At 39.0% G+C, this 23,468-nt stretch overlaps 1 protein-coding gene across 3 annotated transcripts in view; it reads left to right on the plus strand.

The window, feature by feature from the left end:
* The first annotated feature begins 4,229 nt into the window (after positions 1 to 4,229).
* The window catches only part of SYNPO (synaptopodin), a 40,303-nt gene continuing 21,064 nt past the window's right edge, over positions 4,230 to 23,468 (plus strand). Inside the window, exons 1-2 of one of the 3 annotated variants that reach the window (XM_053462246.1) lie at positions 4,230 to 4,319; positions 18,618 to 19,500. In XM_053462246.1, coding sequence (XP_053318221.1) covers positions 19,056 to 19,500 — 445 coding nt within the window. In that variant the 5' untranslated portion in view covers positions 4,230 to 4,319; positions 18,618 to 19,055. Of the gene's footprint in view, positions 4,320 to 5,110; positions 5,258 to 18,617; positions 19,501 to 23,468 lie in introns of those variants that run through there. The other 2 variants (XM_053462247.1, XM_053462248.1) reach the window with 2 other exon arrangements.

The raw sequence follows: 23,468 nt of genomic DNA on the forward strand, positions 1-23,468 counted from the left end.
GGCCCAATCATAAAGCCAGATCAGGTATCCAGGAGAATGGTCAAACACAAGTTGGATCAGAACCAGAAGATTAGTATGAAGCTACTAGAAGACGTACAGGATACAGGGCCTACAATGCAAAGGCCCAGACTGGAGGACAGATCCGGTTTTACGGCCAGGGCTAACACCCAGGCAACATGGCTCAGCTGTCTGGAATAATAAGAAATGAATGCCCCACTACTGGCCACTAGTGGCTGCAGGTAGCTATGACGGTAAGTATAATTATCATATAATCAAAACCACACAAGTGTCTGCGCACCCAAATAATAAGTGAGTAAATTATATGTGCAACACAAAAATAATATGTACAAAAATACCCTTCCAGCGAGAGTTCCCACACACAGTATCCAAAAGGTTCATATATAAAAGGAAGAGAAAAGAAAAAAAATTATGGTGTAGTATATCAAAGTACGTTTTTAAAAAAACGCTATTAAGCAGATCGGACCCTTACAATTTAAAGGGCATAAATATGCCCATACATAGAGTGTGATGATCTCCTTAGGAGCTTCTTTATCCCACACTGGTACTTGTAGATAAAGAAGGTAGGCAGCGGAGGGGAGTAGGTATAAACTCTATAACTTTATAAACCAGTAGGCAGAGCGTCAAGTGCATGCACCAGAAAGCGATAAGCGAAACGCGTAGTGCGTGTTGACGACATCGGGAGGAGGAGTAGCATTACGGAAGTGGATCAGAGGACTAAGACGGCGTTTCTTTGTGGTAGCGCTGCTACGAAGTTTGAAGCCTGGACTCTGTGACATCCGAAACGGAGGACAACAAGTTTGCCTTTCTTTTATACATTAAAATTATCGTTTTTACCTACTCCCCTCCGCTGCCTACCTTCTTTATCTACAAGTACCAGTGTGGGATAAAGAAGCTCCTAAGGAGATCATCACACTCTATGTATGGGCATATTTATGCCCTTTAAATTGTAAGGGTCCGATCTGCTTAATAGCATTTTTTTAAAAACGTACTTTGATATACTACACCATAATTTTTTTTCTTTTCTCTTCCTTTTATATATGAACCTTTTGGATACTGTGTGTGGGAACTCTCGCTGGAAGGGTATTTTTGTACATATTATTTTTGTGTTGCACATATAATTTACTCACTTATTATTTGGGTGCGCAGACACTTGTGTGGTTTTGATTGTATTTAATTTGGAACATTTTGGGGAGTTTGTTCCTGTGTTTTTGCAGCACCACTTCACCAGAAGGTGTAACATTTATATTTAATTAGAATTTTGCGCGTCACTTTTTTTGTATTTTGATAATTATCATATAGTCCATGTTGATACGGCGGAATCCTGACACACTGTCTTAATAAGCAAGAATTGGGCTCCAGACCTTTCCCGTTTAATCTTGAGGGGAAACTTAGTGTTGAGTGGCTCTGCCCCTCTTTGGCTCCACCCCTGACCTATGACTATGGCTAGTGACGTGATAATCCTAATTGCTAACTTTGACACTACAGCTACTGTGGACTACAGTTCTCATTATGCTCAGCAAACCATTTAGTATAGAAGACATGTGTTGATATGTACGCTGGCACTGTCTTGTATGTATGGTGCAAATAGTGTGTGAATGTACAGTAACAGTGGTTGAAGCCTTGGTATAGTGTTACTGCTCATATAATGGGCTGGCCACGTGCTAATTCAACCAATTTGAGTGTCTGTGATCCTTCTAGTATGGTTGATGTGGATGACTGATCTTGGTGAAAATGGTTGAGTTTACACTTTTCATTATTTTATTTAAATATTATTTCTTAAACTAATAGATAAAACATTTCAAATAAAGCACAAAATATACAAGCAGGTACTCCGTATTCACGCATAATATACAGAGGAGGAGCTCAAAGAGTAAAAAGTAGAACCTAAAGAGGAGGGGGTCGACTTTACAGCAGAATGGATGGATCATAAACAAAAAGAGCTGTGGCCTGGGTAGGAACAGCTGGGGCAAATTAAGATTGGGGAGCATGTGAGTTTAGTCAGCCCAAGGGCAGCACCAAACATAAATATGCCACTGATTGAGCTAAATGCAACCAATATCTGTAGATAAGAGATGAAAATGTATTTGCTGATGGTGAGTATGGAATGGGTATCTGCAGTGGAAGCAATCCCTTAATAAACTTCTAAATAACAAGACACACAATACATTGAGATTAATAACATTTTTCTCTTCTGTTACATTGAGATAACACATTCACAAAAAAGCACAGCTCACTCAGTTCACTTGTCTCATCACAAAATATATTTTTTATCAAAAGGTTGAAAGTAATTTCCATTTCAAACCTTTAGCAAAATGCATTATGCATGGTTGGATTATACAATTGCAGGCGTTTAATTTCTGAGCCATCTAATTGGGTGTTTGTTTGACATGCAATAAATATACTTCTCCATTTGAGTGAGTTCTATAGGAAAATATTTGATGGGCTCAGTGGAATTTTAAAAGTTCAACTTTAAATTTTATTAAGCTCCATAAAGACTTACTGCTTATAGGTTCAATTAGCCAGGAGGGTGAAGGATCTCACGTTTTTTGGTATTAGTATTTAAGGCTATGTCAGTTACTTAAAAAAAAATGTTTTGGTTAAGGAACACAATATTAGCGCAGTTAGTTTATGCGAGTATTAATTTGGTTATAATAGTCCCAAGAGGAAAATCAGGGGGGAGCCATACAGCTAAGCTAATATGTTACAGGAAAGACTGGCTGAAGCATGATATGTGTATTACAAAGCCAGTAACCCGTATTCTTCATGCAAAACAAACATTTTGCTACGGCAGTAATGGGGGTGGTCTTTACTTCTCCCAGACACCTCAGTCAGCGGCAGTAATATGGTGGCCAGCACTTTTTCCTTGCATCCCCTTTCCATAGTCGGTGTTATGCCTCCATTAAAAGTCTGCAAAGTGCCCACAGTTTCGCCCTGCTCCCATGGGTTCAACACCTCTGGCTCCATGTGTCTGCGATGTGAGCTACATAGGGGAAGAAGCACTACAAGAGAGCTAGAGCTGTTTAGAATAAAGTATTATATATATTGTCACAACAAAGTGGAGAGCTGGAACATAAGGTAATATCCTGGAACCCAGTAGTAGGAACAGTGACCGCAGAGGAGTCCTGTGTGTAATGTGCATAAAACGTGTTAGCTGTTCTGCAGGGCCTAAGGGGTATGCCTCAACTTTCCAATGTGAATTGATCTTTCTACTTTGATTCATTGTTTCATGGTGTAGCTCATAGTCTGCTGTAGGAGGTTGTAAAAGGTCAAACACTTTTTTATGAAGATGAGTTACAGAGGTCCAGTATCTGCTTAAGGTTCTAACCAGGAGAAGGCTCTGCTTTTCATGTGACCTACTTATATTGTACTTTACTATTTGTGACGTGAAGGGTATTGTTAAAAGCTTTGTAAAGGGACCTGTTCTCAAGTAGGGCTATGTGCCTAATCCTATTGACAGTGTCACAGTATGGTAAATATGCTTAACTCAAGAACACAACAAAAGAAATATGATATCAAGGCAAGATTTTTCCATACATTTTGCATAGGAAAGAGAAAAAGTCAGCAAGCTGACCATGACAAGTGGCCACAAGCCTGACATTTAGAGCTCTCAAGTGATCCAAGCCAGTTTCTCTTCTGCATACTTAGTTGTGTGTGTGCGGAAGGAGGTCACGTGGACCCAATGCTACTGTCAGTATTACTTCTGGTTCTCATTTATCAGCATGATGCCAATATGAGCCCCGCAGGAGCTTGTTCCACTTCCGGTGAACTGAACTGAGGGACTGGTCTTCTCAGTTAGAATCCCAAGGAAATACTTTCAGCTTCTCCAAAATGAATGCTTGAAAAGTTACAATGTCATGACATTAAATGACATCGCATTTTGTTTCTCTTGTCACTTATCTAGTAGTAGCATTGGAATAAAATAGTAGATAACATGCTTTTTGAGTTTCCAGAGTCATGTGTTAAACATGCAATGCAATACATTCCAAAGGTCTGAAGTTCCATGGCAGGCCTTTGCTCCTGAAAGCTCACAATCTAATGTTTTACAGCTGAAACCAGGCGTGCTGTTTCTTAGCAAAGTTATAGTACAGTAATTTCACAGGCGAGGCTGATAACAGATCTCCCCAGTGGCTTTGTAGTGTCTGGATTTGCTGTCCTCTGACCCACAGCCATAACCAACGGCATAGTCCTTCCCCGCAGCTGTGATTACCCTGCCAGTGTCAGAACTAGTAAAAGTCCTTTGGGTGTGTAAGCTACTCAGCCAGCTCTCACAATACTTTCTCTTTTTTCTTCTGGAATCTGTAAGTAGAAAAATGATGTCAATATTAACTTTTACAGGGTGTGCTTTGAGGATGATTGTAAGAGTTAAGAGGTCAATTGCCCTTGACCCTAAAGTTCATGCAGCCTTGTGCTCCGTTTTTCTCTGGTTGGACACATTGCTTTTATTATAGTTAAGATGTAACATTTGGAGCTTCACATGGGTCATCTATTTTACACATTTGCCATTTATTTGCTTTTTTTATTTACATTTTTGACTCAAATTTGAGGTAGGCTCTCTTTTTATTTATGTTTTCTTAGTACCAGTCTTGGATTTTGCTGTATCCACTTTGTATTATACAAACAAAAAAAAAAAGTTATTTGTAGCTGCCAATCTTAAACCAGTCTATTCACTAAAGGTGGAAGTTTGTGGTCAAGTTCATGCAAGTTGAGATGAAGTTGATTTGCCACCTTGTTTGATCTCAACAGCAGTTCAAATAGTATCGGTTAGCAATTGCTCACATTAAGTTGTTTCGAGTAGATAAGGGTGTTTAAATGGACATCTAGGCAACACATCTGTAGTCCTGGAATTTAACGGGTCCATCTCTAAAAATCTCCACTTTTTTTAAATCACTTTACTAACCAGATCCCTACATTTTATTTCTGTATCCCTGTCTCCCTCACAACTAAAAATATACCAGGCTAATGCGTTCAATATGTATGAAATATACCATATGCTGAAGTTTGCAGACAATAGGTGCTCTGTTTTATAAAACTGCTCTCTCCACACCCCCTCTCTTCCACTCAATACGTTTTTTCCCTGCCTTCTTCCTGAGCCTGGGGCTTGGTGAGTGACACAGGGAGAGCGCAGACTGGGAGGTAGCCTGTGTGTATATGTGTGTGTTTGTCAAGCCAGCCAAATCATTCGGGATAGGTGGATGTATAGAAACAGCGTTGCCTTATCCAGGAGTCTTTCGAGAAGGTAAGTTTTGTGCACACAGCAGCTACTCCGCAAAGCACAGGCTATATGGCAAAAACTTGCTGGTGAATGCAAAGAATCAATGCACAGAGGAAGAAAGTGTCTGACACCCCAGCTGTTGTGGAGGAGAACTCACAGGGGATTGACTAAGCATCCTGGGAGTTGTAATAAACATAAAGTACATCTCCTTCCATATAATTTGCAGCAATTTCAATGTATTTGCAGTATTACGGGGGAGGAAAAATAGAAAACCTTCCTCTATCAAGTTCCATTGTACCGCTTTCCTTTTTTTCTTTTTTTACGGTACCGCAGGACCACAGCAGTTGATGTGTAAGCAATCCCCTGCTTGAATTAGGTTATGAACTTATGGAGCTACAGAAAGCAGAACTGGGAATATCAAAACAGGCTTTGCTTTGTTTTTTTTTTTTCCATTTCATAAAGATTAACCGGTTTACAGCTTTACTGTTTCAGTGTAAGTTTTATTATCTGCAGTGCTTCTGATAAGACATGCCTGATATAACACAGCGTTTAGAAGATGGTCCGATCTCTCACGTAATATTTATACACAACACTGTGAAAACAACACTAAACTTTAACAAGCAGGCACCAGTGCAGCTTACCATACAAGAAATGAGTCTATACGTTATTATACGGAATATTCTTGCTGGTGACAAACTTTTATAATTTGGACAGAACATGTATTTGCGTGCAAACTACGCATTATCGTGTGTGAACGGGTGAATGACTTCCTTCACCTTTCGTAATTATTTGCAGAATTGTATGAAATGAAAGCCATGTGTGATCAATGTGTTACTGTTATGTGTATATATGGTGCATATGTATAAATCAGATATAGTGTTAGGCATTGTTTATCCAGTGGCGTGCCACTATGTACACGTTTATGGACAGATGGCGTGGCTAAAGGTGTTAATGTGGGAAATACAGTCTATTTGTTGTCTTTATCTTAATGCTCTGGATTCCAGGCCGAAACAATGGCTAAGAAAACGTTATCTTCAATGATAACTTGTATTTACTTCAAAAGGTATTATGTATCATTGATTAGTGACTACATTGCGTGTTTATTTGGTTTTCCTAGACAGGAAACTCACGCAAGCCCATTATGGGATGCAATGCAATCTTACTCTATCACATTATTGCTATGAGGTTTAGACCCAAAAGGTGCTACTTATTGAGCAAAACCCGAGCATCTCCTCTGGCACTTGGATATTTACATCTTTCCCCCTGCTTCTGGGACTATGTTAGGCTCAGTGCAAGATATAGTGACTACTTTTTGGACTAAAGTACAATGAGTATCTCCTGTGTTGAATTCATATTAAGCTGCAGAAGAAATTTGGGAAACATTAGCAATTTGTCAATTCATATAACCTGAATTGGGCTCAGGATGTACTCAATTATCCCTGTGCTTTAGTTGGCTAACTTGCTTACTAAAAATATGATGGATAAGCAATAAGTTGCCTTTTTTATATGAGATATATGGTTCTTTGCTACTTTATACTCTTTAATATATGGGTTGAGGTAATGCACTCTTATGCTAGGATGGCTAGTGTAGAATAGCACAAAAGGTCCTTACATTTTCTTCAGAAGATGCATGTGATCTCTTTCTAAGTGGAACATTATACTGTATCCTACACTTGATGGAATTACTCTGAACGACTACATTAGTAGTATTCTCCTGCAGTATGTGGGATGACTAATTGGTTAATGTATTCCGTTTAACAAGTTGAAACCTCTCATATACTGCAAGGTAGTACTTTACAAGTGTTGGATAGCAACTTATGAAATTATATGTCCCAAGTTTCCCGTTTAGGGAGTGGTAGTCCCTCTTTGGGACCCAAATCACTCTGATTACCCCCCCCCCTTTTTAGAAGCTCAAATGTTTGACGGTTATACAAGTAGTACAGTGTTCCGCAGTCCAAAAGTCAGAAAAGTGTGTATATAAACACCAGGAAGTTTATGTATAAATCGTATTGTGTAAGTAAAGTACAGTCTTCTTGCAGAAGCCTTATTTAACAACACAAATAGATGTTAATAGGTCACACAGTCACATAAAATATGTTGTTAAAGCCTTGCCCATGATTTGAACCAGACACATGAAATGTGTCACTTTTTGGCAGTCTGAAACGTTGGACAATATGTGAAATGCATATCCGTCCTGGAAAAAAATGGCCGATGTGGCTACCCCTATTTCCAACGCTGGTGCACTAGACCTGTTAGCCGTGTTTGAAAGAGAATGTTTAGAGGCTCATCCGTGGATGAGAACGGGTAGTGAGTTTGGCTGACATCTTGTAAGCTTTCAGTATACTTATTTTCCTATTGCGATATGTGACCTGAAGCACTACCGGTCTACCTACTGCGGTCATGAGTATATAGCATTATATCACCCTTGCGAGTTTCTTTGTGGCTTACTTGCTTTTTTACTATAGATATGTAATTATTTCTCTTTTTATGTTTAAACTCCCTCAAGCGTCTGGTGTTTTAACTAGGTTCATAATCATGGCACTTATTGACCCACCCTCTTAAAGCGTTCTTTGTAGTGGGGGTTTTCCTTGTGTATTTGTCTTGCTTCCACATGTCCTAGAAGTAGGGCAAGCTGTTACACAAATGTCCATCCTTTATGGAAAGACATTACATATGCACCAATGGGCAACCGCCAGGTTGAAGTGGGGGAGCAGTCAAAAAGCAACATACTCTTTTCTTCTCCTGCTGCATTATTTCATCTTTTCAAACTCTAGTTATTTCTTAAACATCTTTTTTTATGTAATATACAAATTGCCCTTTTTGGTTCTCCATCACTTCAAATGCCCTGTGCTGGCATTACTGCTATGTACAAAACCCTACCCTGACCCTGCTGGCATACACACATGTTTATCTCATCAGTATCAGCTTAATGTAGCTGTTTGCTGGTTCAGTAATTTAAAATGTAAAATGTAATTTGCTTATCTGTGTTGTGGTATAGATGGTACAAGAGTCTAAATTAAATTTTATCAAGTGATAAAGTAATCCTTTATCTATATCTACAGAATGCTTTATAATTTAATAAAAGGAAGGCACACACACGGTATTCCAACCTAACTGGTAAGACCCGTATTTAGTTATGGAGACAATATATATTAATTATAGTTTATCTAGAACCAGGTGAAAATGAGACATCAAAGTGATCCATTGTGTACATTACAGAATCTCGTATGTACACTATATGACCAAATGTATCTGGACAACTGACCATCACACCTATATGTGCTTGTTGATCATCCCATTCTAAAACCATGGGCATTAAAAAGGAAATGGCCTCATGCTTTGCACCTTCAACAGCCTCCGCTCGTCTAAGAAGACTGTCTACAAGATTTCAGAGTGTGACTGTGGGAGTTTGTGGCCATTTAGCCAAAGGAGCATTTGTGAAGTCATTCACTGATGATGGGCGAATAGACCTGGCTCGCAATCGGCTCTCTAATTCATTCCAAAGGTGTTCAAAGTAATTAAAGACAAGGCTTTGTGCAGGGCAGATCTACCGGGGCAGAAATTTCAACTGACTTGTCATAAAGGTGACATCCTGACAGTGGCACTTTTAAAGTCACTAAACACTTCAGTGCAACCCATTCTGCTGTTAATGTTTGTCTATGGAGATAGCGTGCAGATGTGCATTATTTTATACCCCTGTGAGCAACGGCTATGGCTGAAAAACCTAAACTCAATAATTAGAAGTGGTGTACTTTTGGTCATACTGTATATGTCAGCCTTGTTTAACGGGTAAAAGCCTTCATATTTTTTGTTTGCTTAGATAACTAAAGACATTCTAGCATAAAAGTCATGTGTACCTAGAAACATGCTATTGTTTTATGCAACTCTTCTTTAGTAAGAAAGCAATATCTTCAAAAACACACTAGTTAATCAATATGAGGAAGTACCACGTGGCACTGAAATGAGGAGTGTCCAGCTGATTATCTATAACACCACTCTTTTTATCAGGTATCTTTATTAAGTATTACTAAATAAGAATATTACATGTATTACAGTAAAGGCATTTAAGCAAGCATGGCATAGGCATAAGGCCAAGCTAGATATAGGATAAGGGCAGGTACTAAAGGAAAGTACTCAGAGGTTGGGCAGACTGGATGGGCCTACTGGTTCTTATCTGCCGTCACTTTCTACGTTTCTATGTTTCTATAACTAGATGGAAAATTAAAGTGCTGGATCAATTCTAAAAGGTAGACACTCTCCCTCTTACATGGAATAAAGTAAAAATAATCATATAGTCATATACCATTTTAGCGTTTGTTACTACAAACTATGCTTCATTAGATCTTTAAGTGTTTCCTGTATTTTATCACATATAGTAGACTCCCAGTTCTCCATCTTTTCTCTATTATGCTCCATCAAGGGAACAAATAAGACCAATACTATTTAGGTTTCCTAAATCCTACATTTGAATGACAGTTCAGTACAGAAATAATCCTGTATAACAGAGTGACATATTATGATATATGTACGCTACAATGCTAAGTTGTGTTTACACCGTGGTCCTGTTGCTGATTGTTGTTAAGGCAGCCTTTGTAAGGATGGGAGGAGAAGGATAAGTTGGACAAGTCAGGAAATTCGCCGTGCATGCTGTAAGTGAACTTCAGTTTTTCATTTTCAAATATAATGCTTATGCTCAAATGTTTTATGAATGCCAAGTACAATGACTGACTCTAAACCCTTCCTTGAAGTGGTTACACCTTTACAAGTTTGGCAGTATACTGTACAAAGGGGCACTGTTTTATTATGCAATTTACAGCAGAGCAAAGCTCTTAAGATATTATGATGAGTTAATTAAGTCATTAGTGATTTAGTGGAATAGAATTGTCTGCATAGTGTGATATACAGCTACTGCACACACATATTTAATATATAAAATATCCCTGGAATTAGGAATTGATGCAAGGGCTGTGCGATTATGCATGGAATGGTCCTTCTATATATGTAGCCAATTATTAGTTTAAGGACAGGAGACATACACAATAGCTTATTACATTGGCATCAATAAACGTCTATCAGTGCAGAGTATGTTACACCGTGTAGGGAGCAGGTTAGGTAGGCTTGGGTTCATGAGAAATCATTAACATACAAAGGCATAGATTCAGGATAGGGAGTGTTTGGGTTCTACAATTTAGACAGTGACTCATGATTCAGCATTAATGAAGCGGCTGCTTGATTGGGCATGGAATATCATAAACATATATTGTGCCCAGGGTGCAGGACAGTGTGGATTGGGCAGAAGAAATTAGATCTAAGAAGTAGAGGCGCTTGTGAGCATGAATCATAGGAGGTTAAAAAAGGTAGAGCTTCAGTGACTTAAGAGCTCTTTAAATAAATCTGTCACAAGGATATGTGTCCTTCCCTCCTGTTTTTCTTTGGGGGTCAGGATCAGTGCTAGTGGGGGGTCCCCGGGAGCTGGCATTGCAGAACTTAGCTGTCTTGAGTTACAGCTAGTTTGGTTGGCAGTAGCACACGTACAAGACTCACCATGGGTTGGATCCCTGGAGAGTGGCAAGCAGTGTGCAGGGGATGTTACGACTAAGGGATCCCAGCCAGTCATCAGGATCACATCAGTTAGCAACCAGGGCCGTAGGAAGGGTGAGGTGAGAGAGGCACTCGCCTCGGGCGCAGATGCGAGGGGGCGCACAGCCGCCGATCAGCAGATGCAGCTTCCAGGACTGGTTGGGGGGCACAATTTTCCATTCTTGCCTCGGGCACAAAAGGAGCTAGCTATGGCTCTGGTTTGAACTGGCAAATTTGATCAGTTCATTCATATGTTTTACTACAGTTTCCTTGACTAGAAATTGTTACAGTGTACAATAACACTATGAACTTTTCTCTCCATGCTTTGGTGCATATGCCTTTATTTTAATAGAATGTAATGACCATATTAACATTATTAATATATACAAATCAGTGCAGCAACATAATTTCCAAAATCAGAAGCATATATTACAGATCCATGGGACATTCACCCATTCACTGACAAAGCAAATCTAATAACAAACAGCCACCCCCTCCACTTTATAATACGTGATAGTCCCCAGTATCAGGCAACTTCAAATGAGTAGACTCTCAGGCAGAGGATGTGGTATTAAACAATGATTTATTTACCTGATTTAAAATCGCATGAACAAAGCTTTTGAGAAGTAGCCACAATACATCATACCAATCGGCATGTAGGTGAAACCCCAGTACATGATGAGTTATGTTACCCCAGTCTGAGAATCTGTCTACAATGCAGGAAACATGAAGGGTGTAGTCTAAGAATGCTACCTATGTCCCAACCTGCAAGGATGAATTAGCTTCATAGCTACTTTCCAACCGTAAATTCATACAAGGTATTGCATGAACCCCAAACAAACCACAATACAATGTTCTCATAGCAGCTTCCCAGCCAAAGAGCCGCATCGGAGAATGTAGAAGCCAACTCTAACCACAATACAAAGGAATTGGTTTTATTACGTTCAGTAAATATGTTGTTGGCTTTCATCTTTAATCACTATTCCTACTACTGTAAGATAGAGCATTAAGGTTGTCTTTAAAATAAATATTAAAACAATTCTTTTTTTACAATTAATTTCCATTTTTTAGTACGTGGCACTTGTGCAAATATACTATACAAACTATGACTGTAGCAGACCTCTTATGAAGCAAGTGTCTGATAATACTCAAACTGGGACTTTATGCAATGTCATTTTGGTTGTTGTCCTTCTGTATAATAGAGGATGTTTTTTATAGATAATTCCCAAGTTTCTTGTTATCTCTGCAATTTTGCGAAGCACCTGCACACCATTAAGTATTGGATCCACTCACTTCCTCTTTCCTGGGACCATATATTTGTTTCATAGTTTTGTACTGTATTTATCTACATAATGCATAGTATAGTATTGGAATTCATTTGTGTTCTTACAGTCAATCTTGGCCTACTGTAGATTTTAACCTCATTGCATCTGCTTCTAACCGGGTCTCTTGGCTTCTGACCTTGGTTTGACCATTGAATGCTGCTCATTTTTTGGCATCCTTGAATTTTGACCTGGCTCAGCATGTCCTTCTATATACAAGAGTGTGTCTGGCCTCCAATATCCTGCTTATGATTTAACAGTTATCTTCTGTGACACAAGCCTACATGATTGGCTTTAGAGTGATGTTTTATAAAATAAATTATGCCTTCTAGTGAAACCTTCTGCTTTCCATTCAAACAGTAAAAGTAACAAAAAAAAAGTACCTCCATAACACTATTGATGACATTAAGGACATCTAAATGAGCTTGCACTGACAAACTTCCAAATTATTTACCTTTTACTAGCCAATTACAAATACTCTATGTAATGTAATGTAAGAAGTTGCAGAAATCAATTGGTTCTAATAATGCATTACTCCTCAGAATGTTTACACCAATTTCAGGGTTAAAGAGTAACTCCTTGGGGTCACATAGTGCGAAGCTGGTACCTTCATATTATACTTTTATTTTATTATAATTGATCATTTCCTCACTAATATATCACAGGTGACGTCCTTTAATTAAAAATATCTACATTCTGACAAGTCTGAGGATCCCTGGCGAGTGGCAAGCAGTGTGCAGGGGGAGTCATGCCGGAGGCTATGCCTATGTCTATGTCAGTAGTCTCAGGGACCCCAGACGGTCATCAAGATCACATCAGTTAGCAAGTTTAAACTAACAAGTTTGATCAATAGTTTTTATTACAATTGAGGTTCTTTAACCCCTTCATTACAAAGCCCATCATTAATATGTTTAAGGATGCCACATTGTCCTTAATGGGTTCATTTGAAATATCCTTACCCTCTGATAAGCCGTGCAATTTCTTATAACAATTGGTTTGCCAGCATTCTCACTACAACAGAATCTTTGTGACGGATTCTTCAATATTTTAAAGAGTTTGCAGGTATGTGTAGAACACCATTATCTGCATATCCAACAGAAGTTTGAGTTCTAGAAAAGAGTGACATAGAAGTAGAGAAGATGGACAGAAGAATTTTGGTCTCGGGGAAAAAATATTCCAGAGGGACATTTTGGAGCTAAGCATCATAAGACTCTACAAGCATAAACACAATATATCTGTGAAGCTACCGCAGCTGCATCTACGTTTGAAAAAGTTACACTTAATTGGCTTATAAGCTAATTTTCCAGATGAATCAAGCTTCCATGACAAGCAAAGGCAATATTCAGGTTGCTGGATATTAACCATTCAGTAAAAAACATTATCCCCCCCAAAAAAAGAATTTTTAAAATTCTTCCGGGCAGGAAGGAGTTAAGAAAATCCTTGGGTATCTAATTTCCCATTAGACAAGACTATTGAAATATGTGTGGAGGTGGAAACCTCTTCAAGAGTTATACCTACATAATAATAAATGTAACTACGTAGTTTGTAAGGCCACCCAGTTTGAGCTGTTAGAATGATTGCAATTTAAATGTTTATTTTATTAGTCAACAGATATGAGGATGTACCATTGCTACAAAAAGTAAAAAGAGATCAGAAGAAGCAATGTGATGGTCTTTCCAAAGACATTTACTTAATAGCTATGTTAATGGTGATAAGTTGTAATATTTGTGATTCCATAGATATTCCCAAGTAAAGCCTTAGCTTGGAGTTGCAGTTCCCATTGTACAATACAATTGTTAAATAAACTATTACAATTAGTACAAGTTGACCCAATAGCTGTGTTATTCTACAATCTACAGACAGTTCAGAGTGATAATTCCTTAAAACTCTTCTCTGAATATACAGACTCAACTACAAAGAAGACACTGAACACAAACAGTCCAACATGGCTGCCATTTTGATCTCCACATGCTGCAACCAAGAAAGCCTAAATAACAATAAGGCACATGTGAAGCCATTACAATATGAACCCAGCTAATTTAATTCCAAATTTATAAACAAACAGTAACGTTTAAACGGAAAAAAAAAATGTATAAAGTAAATTCAACACCCAAGAGGGCGTTCCATATATTTAATGCATCTAGCACAATGTAGTAACACCAAGCTTTGCATTAAGTATGTTGAATTAAATTAGTTATGCATGACACATATTACTCTGGATGAATGCCTTTTGTTTTTTTTTTCGTACTTTGTTGTTGTATAAGAAAAATGAAGAATTTGAATTTTATAATGGCTTTTCCATCTCCTTTACTGTAAATTCTGTGAAATACAGTTGTGTGCATGTGTTCCTCTTGCAAATCCTGTATTTATGTGCAAGCTCATGCTTGCCTGTGTTACCTTAAAGGGGTAAACGTGTGCTTTGTGCCTTGGGCTAAATAATTTGTGCTGGCAAACTTGGAAGCACACAACAGTGAGTGCGGTTTAAATGAGAACTTACAGACTGGAAAACATTATTTTCTTCTGACACTGAAGCCCAATATATTAAAGAAGCATTCTATTAAAAGAATAAAACAGATTCCCAAGAATCGCGTTAATGTTCCAGATGTCTCAACTAACAACATCTTGTTGATTGGTACTGATGTACATAATAGGAGGAGAATGCAGAATTGTGTGCAGATTGAACATGCAGTACTGTAGGTGTGATGTGCAGTGGCGGATTAACCATGGGGCAAATTATGGCAAGGGACCTCCATTTGCTGCTAGCTTGGTGCATTTCTGTAGTAGCCTGCGCTGCACAGGGTACTACAGTGGAGGGTGATGTAGGAGGTCAGATGGGGGCCCAAATTGTGCAGGGGCTCCTCTCCTGTAACATGGGTATTTGTTGCGACTTCAGGGACACACTCCATTGTGGGTGAATGATCAGTGATGGTAGAGTTAGCTTCTCATTTCCTGTGATGTGAAAATATCAGCATACCTGGGAGCTTCTAGGCTCAGGCTACCTGGAGCCTTCCCTTGCGGGACGCGTGAGTGGGAGATCCCCTGACATCAGTGGGATGTCCCGCCGCTGTCAGTGGGAGTTCCCGTCGATGTTGGGGGCGTTCCCGCTGACGGCAGCGGGAAACACCCCTATATAAAGGGATATGGGCGAGGAGCGGGGCGTGTCCAGACCCCGCGACCCGGAGGATTCGGGTCTTGATCCGGAGAACCGGAGAAGCGGTGCTTCACCCGGCAATCTCCAGGTCAAACCCGGAGAGTTCCCAGGTATGAATATCAGCCAGGAAGAAGCTGCTTTATTGGTCACAGTGCAAGGGTTAAAGTAACAAAAGTAAAGTAATTATCTGCAATTAATTAATACATTTTTGAGTACATCAGTTAGCTAGTATAATTTTCATGCAGTTTTGTTGAAACAAAAACTTGTTTTCCCTGCTACTCTCCCGGTTTTGTTTAGTTTTTTGTTACTTTACTGCCCCATAACCTCTTAAAACCTATATGCAGTTCCAAAAAACGTTGACAGCGTAAAACATCAAGTATGCACACTTATAACCAATGGTTCCTGGTGTAGGGGACTATCATTCACCCTCCACGCGTCGGAAGTCTCGCAGTATCATAAAAAAGGAAAGTGTTGATATTCTTTTCATAGATTGACATACCAGTCACTAGAGAGTTTTATAATAGCGCCGGTCTCCTACCAATGCATTCCTCACTGATTTGCCATGGGTGAAAAATTATGTTAGTGTTCATAGGGTTAATGAGTTACACATTTATTTGCCAGGGAAACAAAAAAAAAAACAAAACATTTGACACACATTTTTCATTCTGTGCAGACAGAAAAAAAGAAAATATAATAATCATAGAAATGTATCCCATGTGCCTAATGAACAGAATTTACCACCTGTTTAAATACAGATTTTAAAAAAAAATGTGCCTAGGGAAATGAAAGCATGTAAAAAATGGTTTAATACATATATCATCACTTTCGCTAATCAGAATATGTTATATTTAGCACAGTATGATTCTGCAATTGGTTAATTTAACATTCAAATTCTTTATTCATAGAAATTCACGAAATTACATAAAAATAGAATACTCCACTGCATGTTAAAGGTAGCGTACACCCACATTAATTGTCATACTATGCAATGGACAGTAATTAAGAGCTATTTTTGGGAGGGAAAGTGGGTGTGGTTAAAATTGGATCCAACTTATGTTCTATCAGATTCAGATAATTATCAAAGTACTGCCTAGACTTGTGCAAATGTACCATAAACATCTCGGACAAATTTCACTCTTTTCACTCTTTTTCACGATTTATCATACATTTATTCACTCTCTGCCTATTTTCTCCACCGACCGCTTGCATGCCTCTGTCTACTTTTCTGCATCTCTGTCTCTTCTTGTTCCTCTGTACGGTTGTCCTCGGTATTAGCTTCGTTTACCAGGTCTCAGAGAGCGCTTCCGCAAAATGGTGGAGCCTCTGTGCACACTGCCTCCGCCCTTGTGGAAGTACTCCAAGAAGTCAGAATATTGCAGAAGGATTCTCAGAGAAGGAGAGGCAATATTCTGGCCTCTTGGAGTACTTCTCCAAAAGGGTGGAGACACAATGCGGCCCCTCGGGACTGGCTCAACCCTAATTTCCTCCAATCGGGGGAGAGGGCGTGTGTGGAGGACACTCTACAAAAGGCCTGGTTAATGGAGCTGATACCGGGTAGAAGTGGAAAAAGGAAGAAGACAGAGGAACAAGAAGAGGCAAGAGAATAATCGAGGTGTGGGAAAAGGTATGTGGATACAGAAGCTGTCAGCAGGGAAGGTAGGGAGACATTGAGGGAGAGTGTGAGAGAATGTAACAGTGACAAGTGTGTGAGCATGAGTCAGTGCAAGAGAATGATTGAGAGTGAAAAAGCAATGAAATGCATAAGGAACTTTAGGGCACTTTGCGTTATTTTCGTCTGTTTTGTTAGGGGTTCCTGACTGTATTTGGACATTTGTACAAATTAACAAAATTGTTGAGTTTTGTTAAAATTTGTAGAATCCGACTGCACAAGAATAGTAATGCTACACAAACCGACGGTGTCGTTAGCATTTCTGTAGATATGGGCGGAATATTAATTGCTCGCTAACAAGCAATGTAATTCCTTATAACAGAATTAAATGTGAAATATTGAATAATTTTACAGATGTACACTTTTACACTTCTTACATTAGCTTTTTTATATGGGAGAAATGTGTATTTTAATATAGCTGCCTGGCACTGAATTTGCTATATTCCTACTTATTTGGACGATGCAAACATTTCAAAAAATGTTGAACAGGAGCCAGGGAGACTCTCTTTGTGTTGAAAGAAATATTTATGCCATATAGATTTTCAACTCTGCCAACCTAATTTTAAAAATCTGACCTGCCTGGATGATTTACAATAAACTAGAGCCAGATGTCGTCTGCTTGCAAACAGTTTAGGGCCTGTTAACGTGGGTTTTTTTTTTTTTCCTGAATTTGCACTGCGAAATGTGGTTTAATGTCTCAAGTACTAAATAGGCAGCACATGGAGCACTATGGATGAATGTTTATCTTTTAAAAAACTATTTAAAAAAAGAATTCACAATGGCTCAGTTGTAGTTTGTCGCTGCATAGTTTTTTTTTGCTTCCAACTGAACAATTTAATTATCTACTATGCAAGATGAACTCATCCTTCTCTTAGGTATATCTCATACGCAGTGGCCATTTCATAATGTCCACAAGCCTGCTGGTCCAAAAGTCTGCAAAACGGGGGACAATCCTGGGCGGATCAGCCCTTTCTGGACAATTTTGGACAGTCACGGGGGGGATTCAGCAGGGTCATGGAACTCGATGTTACATAACCCCGTGGTAAAAGCAAAAGTAAGAGAGTTGCAGAGAGAAACATTGAGTCAAGGGGTCGAGAAAGTGTAAGGGAGGGAGTAAGAGGGTTTGGCAGTATGTATGTATAATTGTATGTATGTGAGAGTAAGTATAAGTGTGTCTGTTAGCATGTATGTGTGGGAGCATAAAAGTGTATGTGTTAGCATGATGGTGTAAAGCTGTGTGTGTTAGCATGATGATGTAAGTGTGTGTTTAAGCATGAGAGGTTATGTGTGTTGTGTGAGTGTGTAGGTTTACGTAAATGTAAGAGTATGTGTGTTTAAATATTTGTGCCAGTGTGTATGTTAGTTATGAGAGGGGGCGAGGGGGCGGTGGGTCCTCTTCAACCCTCCTCTGATAATGTCAGTTATTAATATCAGTTATTTCACGTTCTCAAATCTCCTTTAAACTCCTAATTTAGTGAATATACCTCCTCAGTGTGATAAAAGCTGCTGAAGCATTCTGCCAAATTTTCCAAAGCCGCACCTGAGTTTAAATTTGTGAATTCATAAGAGATTGTGTGTGCTTTTATGTGTCCAATTTACTTTGGGATTTGCATTAGATGTATATTTTAACACCTGGTTACAACACTTATATTTTTATTTTAGGAAAAAGAAAAACAACACCTGAAATCAAGAGGAAGGAATGCACATTGTTCCAGAGAGCAAGCAGATTTTTCAATATTACACACACATGAACACCCCTGCTATAGTGAAAAACCTGTATTTGCAGCAGATTGGAACAAGTTTTCTCATCCTCTGGCTTTCCTACACTTCCTTTCCTTTCACCTGCCCCACACCCCCAGGGATTGTAAAAATAGGGAAATTGATTTATGTAAATATAGTGACTAATATGAAAAAATGGCCAAGCTTCTTCCGTTTTAATAATGGAAAAACCAAAGTAGCTTAATCAGATGCCAGATACAGATAAATCCAAACCATAAACGGAAAAGTCTAAACAACTCATAAGTTTAGTTTCCACTTTGTCACAGTGTGCTCTGTATGAAAATATAGTGTATGAAAACTTAAATTTGCAGAATAAGTAACATGGAAGTGCTGAATTCAAGTCTGTCTTCTCAGACCTCCTTTGGTGGTCCAGTATTGTCCCATGGACTTTCCTGTGGCTTCATGGATTCGGCAAATAATGTAAATATTGGACACGAATCTTGGACAACTGTACGTAAGATCCAAGATGATAGCTCAGACCTCAGAGACAAAGAAAGTGCTATCAAAAACTCAGATGAAAACAAGTTCAGTCAAGATAGTGAGGTTGTAACAGCCCATTGGACAATGGTTGAAGAAGAACCCGGGGAGTCAACACATGGGATTTTTGGTTTAACCAATAATGATGAAAATACAAATGCAGAAGGCACAACGTCAGCAAAAACATCTTTGGATTTGATTCCAGTTCCTGCAAAGGCTGAAGAAAGTGAAAGGAAGTATGTGTCAAGTGCCAAACTGACCTCAACCCTTCATCAATCAAGAAAGTCATGTAAGTCAACTCCTCCCAAATAATATCCTGCCATACCTCCAAATAACATATTTTCTCACATATTTTGAGAGTTTTCCAAATAAGCTCCCTTGGAAAATATAAAACCAAATAGCAGGCGAAAACTCCACTTACATCATCTTTTTGGGTTAAAATCACGGCTCTGTGTTAAAAATGTGCATCATCGTTGTTTTGAATGGGATTATATATCATTCAGTAAAAGGCCTAAACTATGACAAGGTTCATACATAGATGTTGTGAGAGGCATTAAAGAAAATGTAAAACTACAAAGTACATGATAGTCTTTGGCATTGTTACAGAGAGAAAAACAAATTATATTTTTCTTCCACAAAAGAGAATTTCTTCTTGTTTGAAGTGCTGCATCTCACATGCCCCTGTCAGCATTAGAAGCCTCTTTCTAGAATTACGCATTGAATTCCTTTTGCAAACGGCTATATATTTTGTCTTTTTCTTTCAGTGTTGACTCATTTATCTACAGTTAGTCACATGGCTAGGCCGTAAGGGGATTTTTAGGTAATTATCCAGGTTATCACGACTGAAATGGAATGTCTTAAATAAACACAGATATGTAATGTTTTGGCACTGACATCATTGGGGAATTTTAACCTTTTAGTTTCTACAGAGATGTACACCTACTATGGGATGCTAAACTTTCATTTCAAACTTTTCTTCAGCTTGTAGATGCAAAAAAAACAAATTTAGCCAGGGTTATGTTTGGCTGTAGAGCCATCAATGTCAAACTCATTGCACTTGGTATGATAACGTAATGTTATTCAGTAAAATATTATGGTATTTTGTATACTATAAAAAATAACATTTCAGACCATGTGTATATCTTTTAAATATTGGTCTGAGATTATACAGCTTTAACCTATAAAATTGGCAAATTGCTGCTTCCTACTTATGTAAATGTCCATCCTAGGGCTTAGGAAGAGATCCAGACTATATTTTGCATTGCAGGACCACCACCAGCACCACTACACAGATAAACAATTGATCATTTTGATGAATTGGTCCCACTAGAAAAAAGTCTAGCAGTAGCAGCCCCAAAATTGGACAGTTTTGATGAATTGATTCCCTAGGGAACTGAGCAGCCACTGGCAGACATATCTAGCCACATGGTATGTGACTGAATTTCCCCCAAAATTGGACAATTTTGATGATCTGATCCCTCAGAGTAAAGAAGGTGATGGAGGAGCAGCAGCAGTACTATGGCACAGGGCAGGCACCAGCAGACAGACATATCCCGCCACATGATATGGGACCGAATTTCCCAGAGAATTGGACAATTTTCATGAATTTGCCCCCTCAGAGTAAGGAAGGTGATAAACTAGCTGTTGCACTAGGGCATTGGGAGGTACTGGCAGACTGACATATCCAGCCAATCAAAATAGAAAAAGGCTCCAGGCACTCAAGGGTTCCATCAGGCAGATTTATTGAAGGAGAAAGCCAACAACGTTTCGACCTCACGATGAGGTCTTTATCAAGTTGAGGTCGACACGTTGTTGGCTTTCTCCTTCAATAAATCTGCCTGATGGAACCCTTGAGTGCCTGGAGCCTTTTTCTAATTTGATTTACTGGGGAGCTGGCCCTTCATGGCACAGCTAAGCACCTGTTCCTGTGGGGAGTGTGTGCAGATTCCTGATTTTGGTGACATATCCAGCCAGGCCTGGAGTGACCATCTGGCACAATGGGCAAATGCCAGATGGGTCACTAGCCATCGGTGTCACACACTCACCTGATCTCCCGCTCCCTTTCTTTCTCATTTCTTCTAGACCAAAAATAAACCTGCTGTTATCTGACAGTGCCTGCCCATCTTTGCTTTGGCAACTGAGAAACATTACAAGTGATGGCTGAGAGGTCACTGGTAGGAATTTTATTCTGTGTTCCAGAACACAGAATTACTTCTCATTTGATCCTTGCAAGGCACCAACACCTGTCCCCTCTGTGATACCTTGGTAGTAACTAAAATTGGGCTTTACATTGGTAGGTGACGTGGATTCGATTTTACCACTACTAGGGCCAAAATGTATGCCAGTACTGCTGCCACTGCATGCGGCAGGTAATACTTACCGGTAAGACTTAGATTGTAGTTGGTCAGTACTGCACAGAATAAAAATATATAATTTTGTCAAGAAAACCCAGGATTTGTACAAAACTGGCTTTTTGGTGGCTGCAGAGAGCATGCAATGGTAGAGCTGGCTTTGCTGGACACAAAAGTTGACTGAAAGACCACTTGAACATGTAACATGTGCACAACCCCCTGCTTTGGACGGTGTAACTATTAGTAATTATTAACAGCACAGAAATATGAGGCTTTGCTGGTAGTGTAAGTGTATTATTGAAACACAACCCAGGAATGGTATTTAAAAAAAATGAAAAATACTTACAGTACTTGTAGTATTGGAGATAAGCCTCAGTCTCTGGGGAGTTTAACACTGCCTTGTCTAATATTGTCAATGACTGACACTGTGGTGAGCTCTCATGTTTTCCTTGCTGCTACTGACAAGTTAAAATGCTGTCAACAATGTTTAGATAACTAAGCGTGTCCCTTGCTCTTGTAAAGGCAGATTGGCCAGAGAAGTAGAGTAAAGAAAAAAAAAAACATAGGCTGTTGGAACCATCATTCAGAGCCATAATCAATGAGACTGCCCCTCTACTTCATGCCACAATTGTTTGGCTACTTCTTTCTTTTAATCACTTTACCTCCTAGACACAGACCCTTTCCACCTTCCCTTCTGAAAGAGCACCAAAAGGGGTTGTAATGGTGCCAAATTAACAAACTAATTCATACAAATATTCTGAGATTTAACATTCATTTTCATTTGTTTCATTGCGGGTCCCTACTCGATTCTTAGGAATTCGCAAATAAACAAAGTGTGTTAAAAATTAAGGTTGTACCAATCCAAAAGCGTTTTGCCTAGCCCTGGTTTATTTTTGTAACATAAATAAAAATGTATATTGGCTAACAGTGGGAAGCAGTTGACACTTGGTTGCACTAAAGTCTAGCACGTAGACTTTGAACAAACAACCAGTGATGTCATGGAAGATTACATGGTCCATATAAGCAACAGTGCATTGACCTCTGTAGCTCAGGTTGCTGTGCCGTCATCTGTACAATCATATATAATTCAGGCAGACAGAGACTGCAATATAAGCTGATAATAGGTAAAGAGATGCACAGGGAAATTAATTGCTGTGACAATGCACTAAAAAGGGGAGAGGTTGTGTAAAGCATAGAATAAAGAGCTGCAATACAGAGAGCTATAATTATACAGAGGTAGGGGTGTCCCAGTGTTATGGTAATGGTTGACACTTGCCACTATTAGTGGTTTGCTACAACAGTATCTTTGTTAAGGGCTAATATGGTATTTATTCTAGAATCAGTTATTTTACAAATTTCCAAGGTGTGCAATGTAATACAGTTGCTCTCTGACAGCACAGAGTATTATTGCAGTAGTGGTGATATAAGTGTGAGGAGATACACTGTGTCTGGTAACTGAGGTATGGCCACGCCCTGTGAGAGTGATAGCTGACAGTGTTCTTGCAGTAGGGTGTAATGTGTGTGCAAAAGGGTATAATGCTTTTGTTAATTCAGTGAGTTTAGTGATTAGCACCTTTGTGCTGCATTAGCGCCTTGTGATTTGGTAATCCTGTGTCAATGAGATATTATAGATGTACTTTTCAACCACAGTTTACTAAAAGGTGAATCGTCACTTGATTCAAGGTGTCACTCACACTTGCTGGCCTGTATGCCATGGAAACTAAAGTTTAATGCAAGCGGTGAAAATCTTTAGCTGGGTTGCAGGGAGACCAACCTCTAATGTTTCAAGTGGTTGAAGTGGGACACCTTTGTTTTTACTGCATTTCTGAACCATGGTTCACTAAGATATATAGATATATAGGGACACTGGGAGCTTAAGATGTTGCCAGGTACAAGATATGACTAA

This window comes from Spea bombifrons, chromosome 4 (genome assembly GCF_027358695.1).
Source record: "Spea bombifrons isolate aSpeBom1 chromosome 4, aSpeBom1.2.pri, whole genome shotgun sequence".
Lineage (NCBI taxonomy): Eukaryota > Metazoa > Chordata > Amphibia > Anura > Pelobatidae > Spea > Spea bombifrons.